The sequence below is a fragment of the Ammospiza nelsoni genome, chromosome 1 (assembly GCF_027579445.1).
Source record: "Ammospiza nelsoni isolate bAmmNel1 chromosome 1, bAmmNel1.pri, whole genome shotgun sequence".
NCBI classification, from domain to species: domain Eukaryota; kingdom Metazoa; phylum Chordata; class Aves; order Passeriformes; family Passerellidae; genus Ammospiza; species Ammospiza nelsoni.
Genome location: NC_080633.1, coordinates 41,156,113 through 41,172,554, shown reverse-complemented (window position 1 = coordinate 41,172,554; position 16,442 = coordinate 41,156,113). Strand labels below are relative to the sequence as shown.

Genomic DNA, 16,442 nt, shown 5'->3' with positions numbered 1-16,442 from the left:
TGTTTGGAATGGTATGAGAAAGTCTAGCGGTTGAACACAATGACATTTTTGTTCGCGTGCTGATAATATTCAATAGCTTTGCCACCAAAGTTGGCCTGCCACTTCCCCTCACATAGAAATTGCAGGCATGCACTAAGGTTTTTGCCATTAGCTGGAAGCAGTGCCCAGGTTATTCTTCGTTTGGGGAGGGGGGTTGTTAAGCATAGCTGGTATTGTTTTCCTTCAGCAAAGCTTTAGGACAATGTAGTTCTCAAACAGAGCAGAACATTATCTGCGTCATACCTTCAAGGAAAAGGTTAAAGAAACATTTCTGCTACACAAATGTCAGAGTGTGAACAGCATGTCTCCATCTCCTCTCAAAAGCTGGTGGCTCTTAAGGAGTATAAACCACATGCCAGTCACAGAACTTCTGTCTCCACTCTCGGCGCATGCAAGACAGCAACTGGCTCTGCTCTCCCACTGCTGCCATCAGCTCTCAAAGGATATGAGATCAGAAAGACACACTGAACCTGACACCATGGAATTTAGGAGAACAAACACCAAAAATGCAGACAAATCTAAAACACATGGAGAAGCTTCAAAACAGAAGAAATAAAGATAACCAGAACTTGCACTAAAAAAAAAAAAAAAAAAAAAAAAAAAAAAAAAAAACAACAAAACACTGCTATGACTTAAAGGACAGCAATGAAGCAACCTTTATCAAACCAACAGCATTTCAGCCAGTCCCCTTATTGGAAAACAGAAACCAAACATCAGAGTTTTACAAGATACCTTAAGGGGCTGAAAAATTCAGACTGTCGAGAGATCCATGGCTATGAAAGCCCTTTCACAGAGAACATCCACATTACAAAAATAGACATGTCCCACATGGTGGAGAACCTGTCTGTCTGTCCTTTAGACAGTTTCTGGCCATGAGCACTTTCAGACTCAAATGGAGACATAAATAGCCTCATGAATGGATGGTGATGCCACAGCTGACTGGCTGCACAAAAAATATACTGGAGAAGTGGAGAAAGAAGGAGGACAAGGAAAGACTGGAAACATATTTCAGCACAGCTTAGAAGAAGCTCATTAACTGTGTTGCCCTCCTATCTCAACATCCCTCCTGCACAGTCAGCAGAACAAGTGACTGTTATGGTCATGCCCTTCACATTGCTACAGAAAACTCAGAAATACTGAGTTCTCTTTTTAGTTGTGGGGTGGTTTTTTGTTGGGTTGGTTTTGGTTTTTTTACCTTTTCTTTCTTTTTTATTCCACAAGGACTTTAATTAAAATTCATCAAAAGAAATATTTTCAGCAGCAGTGTCTGAAAATGCTCTCCTCGTCCCATATCTTCCATTAAATCAGGTTCATCCAACTTGAAAGGAGATGAGAAACTCTCACTGACACTCTGTCACACACCAGTGAAAGGACAGGCACATTCAAAACAGAGGAGAGTGCAGGTGCTCATTTATTACTTTACGCAGATTTTTCTGCCTTTCTTCCTGACAATGGGAACGTTCACATCCCAGATGGAGCTCTCTGTATGCTGTGGGCATTTGCTGACCTAAAGTTTTGTTTTCCCTGATGAAAGAGGCAAGGTAAGAAGAGGATTGGTTCGTTGCCTACTGAGGCAGCTTTAATGTTTGTTTCTAACAATGGAAGACATTTGGGGATTATTTCAATGGCAACGAGTGTACAAATAATTTTTCAACTATATCAGGTAAAGGAGAAAAAATCTGTACACATCCATGTCATATTTACACACTGGAAAAATATAATATTAATATAACTGACTGTAAAACTGCAAAACAACTGATTTTGGAAACGAAGATGTCATTCAAAGGAAATACAAGGTCACTGCCTTGCATCACTACAGACCTAAAGAGTCCCACAATGTTTCTCACAGCACTGATAAGCATCGTCACTGTAAAGATGTCTTCAATGCAAGAATTAACAAAACATGTCCACAGTATCAGTTTTCTCTGCTTTTATGCCTACATTATGCACCCTTAGCATTCACCATTTGGCTCCTGATCAAAAGCATTTTGACTTAAAAAAATTACCCTTCCTTCCCCATCCTGCCCCTCTCAATAAACTTTTAGGAGAAGTCCAGGATATAAATAACTAGAAGCATGCAGATTTCTTCAATGTAATGCATCAGTGTGTTTTTCTCTGGTCTGCAAACACAAACATTTACAAATGAGAGGAATATGCTCATGTAGTTCCCTCCTTGCTTTCTATCAGCACATTAATCCAGCAGGCTGCTTGGTGCAGCAGTGCACCATTCTTAGGACTGACTTTGCTTTCCTGATTTTACTTGGAATTACAAAGAAAATCCAGGGGAGGGGAAAGGGGGAGGTTTGGGGTTTTTTTCTTTTTTCCCCCTTAGATGTGGGCATTTCTTTAGCCCCCATGACGACTGATCTCTTCAGCAGATTTCATAGCCATTCCCAGCTCTCATATTATTACCAGGATATACTGAACCAAAATATCCACCAAGACTTTAAGCAGGAACTATTCCCTGCGATGCCACATGGTTCCTATATGAGCTAATCCCACTGAATGAGTGCTCTCACCTTCATGCCCTCTCAGTCTCTGCTATATCACAGAGCAATGGTGTCAGCTGATATTAATTACAGGAGAGACGGAGGTTGTGGTTCTGTTTGAATTAATGTGGAAGACAGAGTGCACATTGCTTTAACATACAGAATGTTGGAGAATGCAGTAAATTCCTTTACCACTCCAAAGGTTACTTCTTAAAAATTGAGGAGTAGACACAGCCTAATGCTCTGTAAGCCTGTAAGTCTCAAATAGTTTGGGTTTTGTTTTCACAAGGGTCGGGATGAGAACATCAGTTTACACTGGGTACAAATTTGTCTGACTTCATTGTGGAACAGATTTACTGCTGACATTGTTTTGGTATTTTGGTCCTGAGCTCACTATGGAAATTGTATTTTGGTTAGCCTTTATTTTATCTATAGTTCAGAGTATTTTCAATTACTTGTATTTAACTTGTTAATGCAGTAAGAAAATGGAAAGAAAGAGAATTTACTTTCCCCACCCCTTCATTCCATCAGTTTTCATATAATAACTGATATTATATGAAAATATATTATAATATTATTATAACTGATAATATATTATTATTAATATAATATAGTCTTGTTATTTAAACAAAATAAAAAGAAAATAAAAATAGTCAGGAATGTATAACTCTAGCTGCCTTAACACATGGCAGGAATTATGATTATGAACTTGCTATAAGGCTTGGTCTAATGGAAATGTTGCACTTGTTGCAGCTATTAACAAGACAACCTATCCTGAAAGGCACATTGAACCCCTCTGAAACCTCAATGAACTCAACCTTTTTCTGTGAGGGCAAAAGGAATGCAGACAGTTCATTTCAAAAATAGTCTAGAATTTAAGTAAATTAATGTGTGAGTTTTCAATTGATAACCTCAGTCACATTAGCCTTGGGACTAACCCTTCAGTAGAACCTAAACAGTGACAGCCTGAATATTTATTTAGGCATTCCACGAAACAAAACCAAGGACATTCAAAATTAACCGAGAGGCTAAAATCTCACACTTAATGAATTGTTAAGGAGTCAATCAGGATACCTTCAGACAAAAGAGAAATTTAAAAAAACCCAAAATCATTAAAACAACGAACCCCACTAACCCAAAACAACTACAAAATATTGAATAATCTGCTCAACAGTATCAATCTAGAAGTTATTTAAAGAAAGCAATACTCATGGAAATCATGCAGCAGGGATTTCCTATACCTGGAAAACCTCAGAGAATTCTGTCCTATCTTCCTCAAGAGTTAGTCTGAGCAGCATACAGACTTACCCTCTTTAGATATTTCTAGACAGACTTACTCTCTCTAGTTATTTCTATTGTTGTTGTTGCTTTAATTAATTAAACAGGCCCTTTAATTTTAGCCTGGAACACAAAGAACTCAAGTTGACTGAATCAAGATGGACAGAGGTCATCTTTTGAATACATGTCAATGCCTTAACTGTGCAATGAGGAAGGCTTAGGTTTTAGCCAAATGCTGGAACTGTAAGCCAACTTTTCAAAATTACTTGAGGGGGGAAGAAGAGATATAAAACAACTCTTTTCCCAAATTTTCTTTCCCTTCTGCAAATCTTATCTTTTAAAAAATTTTGGACCTAAATCTTCTTCAGTACAAAAGTATAAGAACAAACAGAAAAATTAAAATCTTGAGAAGCAGACTGACTTCTTTAAATTAAATATGTTTTTAAATAATAAACCTCAGATATTTAGTCTGTGTGTCAGATTTCTTTAAACTTATCTTCACCAGGATGCAGTTAGGAAGAACAGGATGAGTCTAGTATAATAATAAGGCACTAATTCATCTGTGTATGTTTTTAAGAAGATCTTAGAATTCTTCTGGGTGAAATATAAGGCAAGGCATGAAAATTAAAGTGACAGATTATGACTATTTCAAAGATAATAATTTATATTTTGCTTATAAAATGACACACCCTGCAAATTTTCCTGTCTATAATGTTACATTTTAAGGCTGATTATCTTCCCTTTTGATGAAAAGAGTATTTTTACTGGACACACATTCAATGATAGATACACATACAATGGTGTATACCACTGCACCAGCAGAGTGTGTACCTCTGAGAAATAAATGAGAACTATGTGATACTTACTATTAACATCATGAAGTATGTAAGTATTTAAGTTTTAGACTAATAAGTTCTGATATCAATGTAATCACAGATAAGTATAAAGCTTCTTTTTTTAAGAACCTCAGAAAAGGTTGAGAGAGGCCAAGGTCCTTTACTCAATGTTTATGAAAATCCAGAAGATTATGCATACAAAAGAACAATAGATTCTTGCTTGCTTTAACACTTTTACTCTTTTTTGAAGTAACCTTTGAAAGAGTTATTGTATAGAGTCCCAAAAGATACAGTGCAACCTAACAGCTCCCTCTTGCAAAAGCGAATTTGATGAAATTCTGCTGGACACATGTTATACCAACTATTGAGCATCAGAACCACAAAAAAAGAAAAATCTTCCAGTAGCAATTTTTTTTTCATTTACTCAGCTACTGTACAGCCTATGATGACTTGTTTTTCTTTAGTTATATGAACAGTTTGACAGATTACTGTGACAAGGTTACTCTCAAATTGATAAAAGGTTTGATAGTGTCGGAACATTTGTCAGAAATGTCTCACATCACGTGTAATGGACTCTGCACTTCAAGCATCAATGGTACTCCAGTCTGCTGTTTTCTGTTTAGTGTGCAATGCACACCAACAAAAACACACAGCAGAAAGACAGAAAAGAAGGCAGGATTCATCAAAACAGCCCCATACTTTATCAAACAATTCTGATTAAAGGGGTTTCGCTTTTTAATGCCCCTCACAAAATGAAATTAAATTAAAAACCTTACACATGACTTGAAGAGTGGCCTCCATATGAGACTAAACCTAAAAATGGGATGGGCTATGATAATGTACATAAATGTTAGTGTTTACAGCATTTCCTGTACTTCTGACAGGGAAATATTGTGGGTTTAGAACATTATTCTTCAGCCTGCCAAATGTGAGACATTAGAAATGATAGTTGTACTGCTAGCAGCCTTGTCCCATGCTAGAGCAGAGGAAATGGGTTCAGAAGGGCTCATTTTAGGCACTGGCAGCTAGCCTATGGGAACCAGTGGGCTGGACATAAGCCAGCTTTGGTGAACACTTCCCTTAAGTACAGCTCTTCAAAAATATTGTACTACAAAATAATAACATGGCTCATAGATTGGAATTAAGGTTTTTCCTTCACATCTTGCAGCAAATGATGCTAATATTAGGCTATGCAGGAAGCCTAGGAGCCAGCACCTTCTGCTCATTTGTAAATACCTGTTCACATGAAGATTTCAATGCCTGGTGAAGCCTCAGCCATGTAAGCTACAAAAGAGCTCTACAGAGGACAACATTTCTGAGCAGAAAAATCCTTTTTGTTTATATAGCAGCAGACTGTTTGGTTTGGTTTTAGTGGGGTTTTTGGGGAGAAGGTTTGGGTTTGAGGGTTTTTTTTGGGAGTGGGGACAGGTGAAGAGATAGGAGCTTTGGACCTTTATCTACTTCTACTGTGTAACCACCTGCAAAGGTAAAGAAAATATCTTGCAATATATTACTTAAAATCTACATATTGCTGTCGTGAGCAAGAGTGTCTGAGATTGCTTAAAACATCACTGGCAAGAGTATGAGCAAAAGTCAGATTTAAGCATTTCTCAGATCACACTACAGCCTGGAGAGCAGTGGGGGGCAAGGCACCACCACAGTGGCCAGTACAAATTCTTGTATTTTCATATGTTTAAGTTTCCCTACGTTGTCTTTCTCTTCTGCCTCAATAAATTCTTTTAATTTTCTGAAAAAAAGAGTCAGAAGAACTATCTGGTTTCTCCTCACTGACATTCAGACAAAGGATAGAAAAATCAGCAAAATGAGTGTCAGCATTTTCCTTAAAGAGCATCTGTTCACACAGGAACCTCCTGACAGCAAGACAAAGCCCTCTAATCTTGTATCAGATTAAGTTTAGTGGAGCACATTAAAAAAGTTGCCACAGCGCTAAAAGGAAGCTCTGAGATACTTGATTTGCACTTCCCATACGCAGACAAGGGTTAGGGACACACTGCCTGAACTTCATGATTCAAGCATCACTGCTCACACCACAGCCCCACACCACGACTGCAGCACTTAAGCCCCAAAGCTTGAGACTCCTTTAGGAATAGTTAGTTCAGTCCTGATCAGCTGAAAGGGTTTATGTGAACTGGAGAAGGGTCAGACTGCAAGAAGATGTATCGCAAAACAGCTTTTTGAAAGCAAACCAGCCTTTTGAACATCAGTAGACTACAGTCAATTTATACCTACTGAGGATCTGGCCCTTGAACTGGGATTATCTGTGACTGTCACGTGTGGAAAGTGTCAGTGCATGTAGTTTGTACAAATGTTGGACAGGTACATTCACATTTCATCTTGCATGAAATACAAAACATCACCAGCAGGCTATTCTCCTGTGAGCAGTCAGTTCTACCCACAGAAGCTTTAATGGCAGAAAGTCACAGGGAAGAGTTTCAAGCTCACTCAAGTTCAGTTATCACTTCAGCGAGGCTGCTAGCTCCACTCCTGGCCACTCATGCCCTCATAAAGAGTACTCAGGGAAGTCTTCCAGGACTTTAAATCAAAATCAGGAAAGGAAGAATGTCAAAATTGTAGAAGCCCACTGAATTGCTACTCCTATTGCAAGCTTCAAAACAACAGTCATTTGGATTCAGGTCTGTAGATCAGCCCCAGAGTGTTCCTTACTTTACCAGATTTCATTTATTGATGTCTCTTTGAAAGGCTGATTTTTGATTACAAAATACAGAGATGATCTTGTCTTTTGGAATAGATGACTATGGCAAAACCACCGCAGTTCTGCATCATAACAAGAGTGGACTTTTATTTTTCAAATTTCTCCTTGTGCTTATTCCAACGCAAAAAAAAAAGTGTTATGCTAAGTTCCACCATGGTGATCTCTGGCTGGAATCTCAAATTGGATTATTTCCCTTCCACATGTCAACAATAATAATCAAGACTTTGGAATTCCAATCAGGTTGTCATTCCATATTGTCCACTACATTTAGTCAAGAGAAGGGTAGAAGAGTGCAACGTTTTAGGAAGTAGTTCTTTTGACGATACATGAGGAGCAAAAAGCTCCTTTATGCCACCTCTTTGGTTTCAACAGAAATAAAACACAATAAAACCAAACTTTATCAGTACAGTCTGCAAACATGACTCTCAAGATAATCAGGGAGGTAGAAGGTGCCACTTTCTACAGCATCATTTTTCAGTGCCACTGCAGTTAATTAGATGTTAATTACATGGCTACAAGGCCACCTTCAGTGGGTTTCATACTTCTCAGTCTTTGAGCCCAGCAATGTGACACAGCAATCATAAAATGTGATAAATGATTGAGGGAGGAACACCCATGTTGTGTTGTGCACTGGGTTGTGATTCACAGATCATTATAACTATAAAATCTATCATTAGGGAGGTTTTCCTGCCATGCAAATTCTCCTTTTAACACAAGAAATCAACCACATTAGAGCAAACAAAAGTCAATGTGAAGGCCCTTAGCTCTCTTCCCCTAAACTCTTTACCTGAAGGTTTTTAGCAGGCATTAATTAGTCATCCAAACTAAAGGAAAAACACTCAACCTTCAAGTGCAGAAGGCTTCCGATGCCTTTTAGGGGCCACACAAGTGTGAGCAGGAAGGCCAGCTCTGACATCTTCCTACAAAAGACACCGAGTATGGGAAGGGCACTTACGGCTGGCACAGCTTGATAAGGTCCTGGTCGGTGGTGCCGGGTGGAAGGCCTCGAATGTACAGGTTGGTTTTACTCAACTGCTCTCCGCTGCTGTTGTTGCTGCTGTTGTTGCTGCTGTTTGTGCTGGGGCTGGGAGGAGCCATGGGGTGGGGAGCTGGTGCATAGGACTGCTGCAAACAGAGCAAAACAGAAAGGCTGTTACTGGAAAAGGCAAAATAGCGCGGCAGAATCGTGTGCGTTACCTGGGTAAATGCAGAACTGTGCTATGCTTGTCCTGCCCTCCCTGACCACTTCCAGCTGCCCTCTCCTATGGCACCTGCACACACTCCAAGCCAGCAATGCCTTGCAAATGCCATAGCTATGAAATGCATTATTCTACTATACTCTTTAATTTGGAATTAAAGTAGCTAGATCACAAAACAAAGCTCTGAAATGACAGATACTCAAGGAGTAACTAGCACTACAGAAAGAAATTAAACACAATCTGCTCTAAGAGTATGCTAAAACACAAATAAGAGTATCTAGCCAAAGGTACAGAAGCTGGTGCCAGAAGCCGAGTTAGTCTTTTCTAAACATGAGGAGCACCCAGTACAGGCACAGTCAGGTGGCAGAGGGCTGGCTAGGCTGGGAGAGGAGAAAAATTCCAAAGCAGCCTGAAAACACTCTGTTGTTACGGATGTCTTTCGCAATAGAGAAACAGGGTTTGGAAAAGACGATCAGGCCAAGACCTTCTGCTCTCAAAATCATACCCACTTCTGAACAACCACAAACCACACACAGCAACTGGGAAATATTGCTTAAGAAGGGAGGCATTCTCACAGGGAAAAACAGTATTCTCCCCTAACTCACTGGTAAATACATGCTGTGAAAAAAGACACCCACATGCTAGAAAAATTACCTAAACATCTCTGATCTGAGGCAACAACAGAGAATTTCAATTGCTGCAACTATCCCTGGCTCTCTGACCACTGGAGTATTTACTCACAGCACAGGGTGCTTGCCAGGAGAACAAAGGAGTGATTGGAAAGAGGAGACCATCCTGTCACCATTGCGACCTATGCAGAAAAGCTGAAATCTAGGGAAGAACTTGCAGGAGCTGGAGTATCCTGAGGACCAAGATCCAGATGGGCAGCCAGGGGAACTGGAGTCAGAGCTCCTGAAATGGAACTGCCTGCTGAGAGGGAGAAAATGCCATTTCCACAACGCAACCAGCACACTCTGCTAGCTGTATGTCTAGTGACAACAGCAGGTAAATGTTGGACCAATGCTAAGTTAACCATGCTAAGCTAATGGACTAATAAAAGCAAAATATCTGCAATTTTCATTACAGCAGCAATGACACTTTAGTGACTTCTAATATGCTTGTTCTACTTTTAGGCCTTGGACAGAGAAAATATTTAAGTCTGTGAGTAATTCTGATCATGCTAATCAACTGCCCCTTTAATGTCAGTGGCTCTACTTTAGTGCTTATAATTATGCATACACTAAATCACAGTCTTGGTAGATGGATGTTTCTAAATTAGCAGCTCTTAACTGTTTCAAACAAGTCCCTTTGTTAGCAGGAAATAGTCCCTTATTTAGCAGGAAAAAAGTTGGAGACTATAAGGGGGGCATCAATGACAGGTGATGATCAGATGTTTCAATGAAATGAAACACCACACTTGCACTGATGCCTTTCCTCCTGGCCTCCTCCTTCCATCTTCCCAGTTTCTCCCATTTAAACCAGGAGAGAGGGAACATAGCTCCAAGTGTCAAGACATCAGAATTCCTCTGCAATCTCACCTGGTTGTAATGTGACTCAAGCAGGAGCCATTAAAAGAAAAAATACTGGTTTTTAATGTGATCACCATGCTATCAAGTAATGACATTCACTCTCATCTCCAGTAAAAGAGAAAGGGCAATGAGCTCCCTTCCCCAAGTCTCTGCACAGATACTTTTGCTGACAATCAAAAGCACTTAATGCATACGGATCATATTTCTCTGCACACGCATTTTATCACTGGGTAATCCCCACCCACTCAGGCTTCAATGTCATTCCCAGAAATAGAGAGCTGAAGCAGCAGCCTTGAGTACCAGCACAGGCACCACCTCAACTGAGCTCCAACACTGGGGACACATCTTGGAAATCAGCTCTATGCCATGGCTGTGGCCCAGCTGGATGACACCACAGGCAACACTAACCTATATTAAATACGTAGGCACCTATTCAGATATATTATCAAATCCTATCTGAAAGCATATTTTAATCTCTGTGCACTGCATGGCCATGGAAGAAACAGGTATGACTGTGTATAACACATTGGGCTTTAACATATCAAAAGCTCAGGAAATATCCCATGGTAATCTTGCACATTTTGAGCATTGCTAAGGTTAAATAAAAAGACAACAGAGATCGAGGTTACATTCTTTCTGCTTTGCCCTACACCTCCCAGATTACCATGCACACTGAATGCACGTAAATGACGTAAAGCAGTGAAATATCTTCCCATAAGCCAATGAAGTGCTATGTACTTTAATTATTAATTGTTACTATTATATATGTCTTAGCAGGGGATAATGAGTAAATGTCCTATCCTCACACCAACCTAATAAGCAAGAAAAAAAAAAAAAAGTGGAAATTTACCTTTGAAATACAAAGAGCAATTTTCATTCTAAGATCTTTATCCTCACACAGAGGAAAACACTGGGGGCCTAATTCTAATTTAAGCTTAAGACATTTTACCCCTCTCAGCTAGCTGAAAAGGGATGTGAAAGCAAACACAAAATACATTTACACCAAGTTTGAGGCCACAGCTATTAAAAAAAAATGAAAAAAGTCCTCAGTATACAAAGAATGAGGGCATATGACAGGCTGTTCCTCAAGTAAGAACTGCTCAGACAACAGGCACACACGGATGCCTGGGTTCCCAGCAGTATCCTCAGAGATGCTTTAAGGATGGGCAGAGAGGCAGCCACACTGCACTTTAGGGGATGCTGATCTTCTCAGCCCAGCAAACACTGCTACACTCCAAACCCTCTTCACTAATAAATCTCAGCCACAGCAGCCTACAGTAATTTCCATGCATATCCAATACCCCAGAATACCATCTGCAGAAAGATTACAAAATTGCCTGTACTGAGGCTGATGACATCTTCTGGCTGGTTGCCAGACTAAAAGCCTCAGGTCAGAAGAAAGCTTCCCGTTCTTGTTTCCTGAGCTGCTGAGTGTATGACTGATGGCAGAAGTATGCACTGTGCCTCTAAATGAGCAAAGGATCTGGTTTGGTAATCTCCAAGTAATAACTGGAGTGAAAGAAATGACTGGCAACCTAATGATGATCCCAGATATGGACCACTAGGTACAGGATCCTGGATGATGCCAAAGTGGGCACTGTCTGGGGAACCACCTGCACACCTGGCAGCAGGAAATCTGTGCCTTGCTCTGATGTCGGACCCCTCCGTGGCTGGGGGAAAAGCACTTAACTTCTCTGCCTCAAGAGCCAGAAGGAGCACCACTGTCAAGACTGGTTCGAAACACCCTGACACCAGCTGTAGAAACCTGCAAAAGAGGTTTTGCCACAACAACCAAGTACAGGACCTACACCTCTAGAAAAAAAAAAAAAAAAAAAGGCAAAATCTAAATGTTTCACTTCAAGAGAGAGCTGGAATTCAGAGCTGGTTTTGCCATTAATTTTTCACATAACCAATGCAACCAACTCATTTTTCAATTCTCATGCTTCATTATTCAGTGGAGAGTGTGTGGGGAATGAACTGGTTTGTAGATCATTCCAAGCAGCTTATTAATTTAGCATGGATGGCTGATAGGATTTGTTTTCATCTTTGAAAAATGAATAAAATTTCTCCTTTTTCATTATTTAAAAGTGAAAAAAATAATGTGCTAATTCTTATCCATTCTCAGGAATGCACCCTTCTGCTTAAACCCTACAGTTCAATTCTTTGAGACAGTGTCCCGTGAAACTGCACACAACTAAGCATGAATAATGAGATACACCTTGGTCTTTCTAAGTAAATAACCCAGAAATGTTGAACCAGAAGCCTCTCAGATATTAAATGAACCACACTCCTCCTTCTAACATCCAACCTCCTTACACAAGAACAGTATTTATCTTTCCATGGCAACCAAGTACTCTTAGGTAGTTTTTCACTAGTTGCAAGCTTAGACTAAAGTATTTTCTTTCCAAAGCAAAACACTACTTAAAAAGACAAATTTCAAATATTTTTCACATACAATTCCTTTTGGATGGGAATCACAGGCCCCAGATGCCAAGTTGTAGAGTCTGCTTTATTAGCAGCAGCTGGCTCCTTGGCAGGCTTCTGAGGCGGTCGGGCTTGTGGTTTTGGAGTGGCCTCAGAGCCTAGGATGCAGCTGGACAGCTATGCTAATAGGCTGGCCAATTTGTTTGTAGTCACCTTTGGCTATCCCAGATTTGTACTCTTTTATCCACTTGAAAGGGAGGTCTTGGAAAAATTCCCTATTAACACCGATATGTTGACTTTTCCTATCATAGTCCATATTTTATATGAAAAAATGAGTACAACACACAGTCCTACATTAAAACATGTGTTATTTAAGTAATTGTGAACATACACTATCCATTTCACTCTGAATGGAGTGTTTTCCAGCTGCTAGATTCATCTAAGTGCCCAATTACAACACAATTCCCTTCTCTCCCAATGCAGCAAAATAAGACAAAGTAAATACAAATAAATTGTGCAAATACCACTTTACAGCTCACATTAGGAAAACACAGTTCTCTCTGTACCCTACTGTACGAAGGAGTAATTTTTGTGTGCTGGAGAGTTCTTACTAGTCAATTACAGAGAAGATGAGAGGATGCCACCAACTTTTAGTCTGTTGATGGGATTTTGGAGCTGAGTGCAAAAGACAATCATCACAGTTGAAGAGAAAGCAGAGCGTAAGGGAAATACAGGGGAAAAGAAACAGGTCAAAGTAACAGCAGCTCTCCTGCCTTTGGTTTGCTTCCTCAGTGAGGAACAGCACCAGAAGTTAAAGCTGTATTTCCCATCCATAGACAGGTGGAGCAGAAAAGTGAATAAAAAATGAGCATCTAAGCGGGCTACACAGACACCTCATGCATTTTAGAAAGGCTGCAGCCAAGGGAACTCCAGCTATAATTTTCTTCCCAAGTCTGTGGGGTATTCAATGCTCTTGCAGAATCCAGCCATGACTATTACCTATCTCCCGTCTGGCCAATGAAGGCCTGGAAGACAGAGCTTCTTTTGGATTCCTCTCTACATATATAAGAGAAAATAAACAAATGTAAAAGGGTCTGAGTTTTCTAAGCCCTCTGCGCAGTAGCAAAGCTTCCTAGACTGTTTCTGTAGAAGCACCAGCTCACCTCTTGGCAGCATTTTCAATTTGTAAAGGAATGGCATGTGAAAACGTGAGTAAACTCAGAAGATGAACACTGACAATAAAGTTCAAAGTCTATTCCCTCACAGTTCTTTCAATCAAGAAAACCAGAACACACCTCAAGAGGATTTTGATTTCTCTGAATTCCTTCCAAGGCCTTTAAAAGTGATTTGCTGGATACAAGAAGCCCAGTGAGCGATAGCTGCCGGGTTATACTCTCTGTACCACAAAATCACTGCACTACTCCAAGCAAGTAATTTAAGTTCCTTACATCTCAGTTTACTAATCTGTAATGATTCTTCATTATACCTTCCTAAGGCATATATAATGCTCTGTGATTACTGGATGAAAGACATACAAGGATTGCAATATTACTTAAAGATAGGGAAAATGTTATTAAAGTCTAACCTAATAACTAAACCTAATTCTTTTGCAGATAAAAATGATTTCTGCATACAATGATTTTGCTATTCTGTATCTAAACTGAATGAATGAAATAATTTAACATACTAAAATACCAATAAAATTCATTTTCTCATTAATAATATTTTTCTAATTTAAAAACAAACTTAGAATTATGTGTTCACAGGACTATTGTGATTGTAAAATATGTACTGAACTCACTTTTTTCCAAGTGATATCTTTATTACATGGGAAAAAGGTGTAATTGTGTTTTGCTTACCCTTTCACTTCACACAGGGGAAAAAAAAAAGTCACTTGGGGAAAACGGAAATTAAGAAAAAGCCCCAACTTAGTCCTCCAACAGACACAGTAGTCATTCAACAGTCAGACTGAAAGTGGGATTTGATGGATCAATAAAACACTTTGAGATCTTTGCTTCACTGACAAAGCTGTAGAAATCAGTAGGCTAAATACTCCGGAGGCCTACAATTCCCTTGAACCTAGCACAAAGCATTCAAGATCTATAGTATGAAAGCACAAGCAAAATTTGGCTCAATTTTCTCTATTCCAAAATAATTCTCTTCCAAGTCATGACTGTGCAAATTTTAGAATTTTATAAATATTTTACAGCTAGACAATACAGAGAAATCGAGGCATCCACAGGAAGAGGAAATTCTTTAATGAACATTATCCACAAAGTAGGTCTTATTTTATAGTTTTCTGAATTAAAACCAACCAATAAAGCAAAGAAAAAGCTCCAGGAATTCACTGTTCTGACTGTCTTCAAGAGCACTGAGGGTTTAGCAGTCATTAGCCAGGGTGACATACACTAGAAGCCTGAAAATCTTCTCACTAATCACAGTATCTCCTATTTCCAGTAAGACCGACTGAAATAGTCTGCACACCACCATTATCAACAGGAAATTTGAAAAGCTAATTGGTCAGGTGTAAAGTAGCTTATTTTGAAATATGACGAAGTCAAAATAATAAAGTGGATTAGAGAGCATTTTATTTGGAGAGTCTGAAGATGATCTCACCTGAGGACGAATGGGCTCCAGCAAAAACCAGCCCAAGACAGGAGAATGGCACAGAAATCAGAAACATTGTTTTCAGATGCAGAATACCCTGGCCATCACTGCCTGCCTGGGTTTTGGACACTGAATACATGTAATAGGTGCTGCAGAGCTGCCAGCTCCAGCTCTTCACCTTCTCCTGCCCACATATTGTTATACCACAGATGGAGCTACTCATCCCTCATAAGCAATTTTCTGCTTATCCACAGACTACCTGTAGTTTGGGTCTACAACATGGTGACTTCTTTGAACTTGGGCCTTCTTATGTCCAGCCAGGAGGGCAAAATTTAGTTCCTAGCATTAAAAAGCCAAAAATTAGCAATAAGAGCTGTGTCATCAAATAAATATTTTCCAGAGTGGAAAATAACCTTCACAGCCTTGTCTCCTCCCATTTATTTCGTGGCAGGAAGCTCCCATGACAGAATATTCCTGAGGCATTATTTATTTCCTCACAAGGGAGAAGAAGAATTCTTTCTATAGATAAAGGATTTTGGCACTTTGGCAAACTCGTAAACAATAGCCTATATCCTTTGACATAAATTACTGTTATTGCTTCATTATCCAATCCATTCATATTTTATTGATGCACTGAGACTAAATGTGAACAGACTTTACATCTTGAAATTACTAAATCTGGGCAATCTGGACAATAAAACATTGCAATTCCTCTAATAAGAATATTTTAGAGCACAGATCAAACTTTGATGGCAATTACTGTTTGTGATGCAACAGCTCTGTGGTTAAAAAAAAAAAGGGAGGAGGGGAAATAAATTCAAGAAGTTATTGTTACATTTCCACAAATCCAGTTTTGGGGCTTCAATGAGCTGTTAGTCCATTTGAAGGTTAAGAACAAAAATGCAGACCAAAAGGCTGATACTTAACTTTCCAAATGTTTGCAAGAACAAACACATATTTGTTTCTGAGAAACTAAATTTACTCTCTGGATATTTGTTTACATGTGGCAGCCTAAGAGCATCTTGGAAATGAGATGCAGCAGGCACGTGCTGCACTGCATTGCTTTTCTGCACACAGTCCACACATACCCTGGCATCAACACTGCTGTGAGAACCTGGCTATAAAAAAAGCCCCCACATAAACCTGAATTTAGAGCACAGAACAAAACTAAATGTTGATATCATCTCTTTCCTCTCCAGTGGAGAATCTGGCGAGCAGAGATCAGAAGCAGATGTGTTTTCATTCTGCAGAAAAAAAGCCCAACCAAAAAGGTTTTTCAAGATCCAACCAAGCTTCCTAAGTTTATC

The 16,442-nt window shown here is 39.4% G+C and overlaps 1 protein-coding gene across 2 annotated transcripts in view; it reads right to left on the bottom strand.

Annotated features, from left to right (window-relative positions):
* The window catches only part of RBMS3 (RNA binding motif single stranded interacting protein 3), a 443,351-nt gene that overhangs the window by 340,445 nt on the left and 86,464 nt on the right, over positions 1-16,442 (bottom strand). For both annotated transcript variants that reach the window (XR_009420205.1, XM_059490845.1), the window contains exon 2: positions 8,332-8,501. Coding sequence is in view for 1 of the 2 variants with exons in the window: in XM_059490845.1 (XP_059346828.1) it covers positions 8,332-8,501 (170 nt within the window). In the remaining variant the exon portion in view is untranslated. The remainder of the gene's footprint in view (positions 1-8,331; positions 8,502-16,442) is intronic.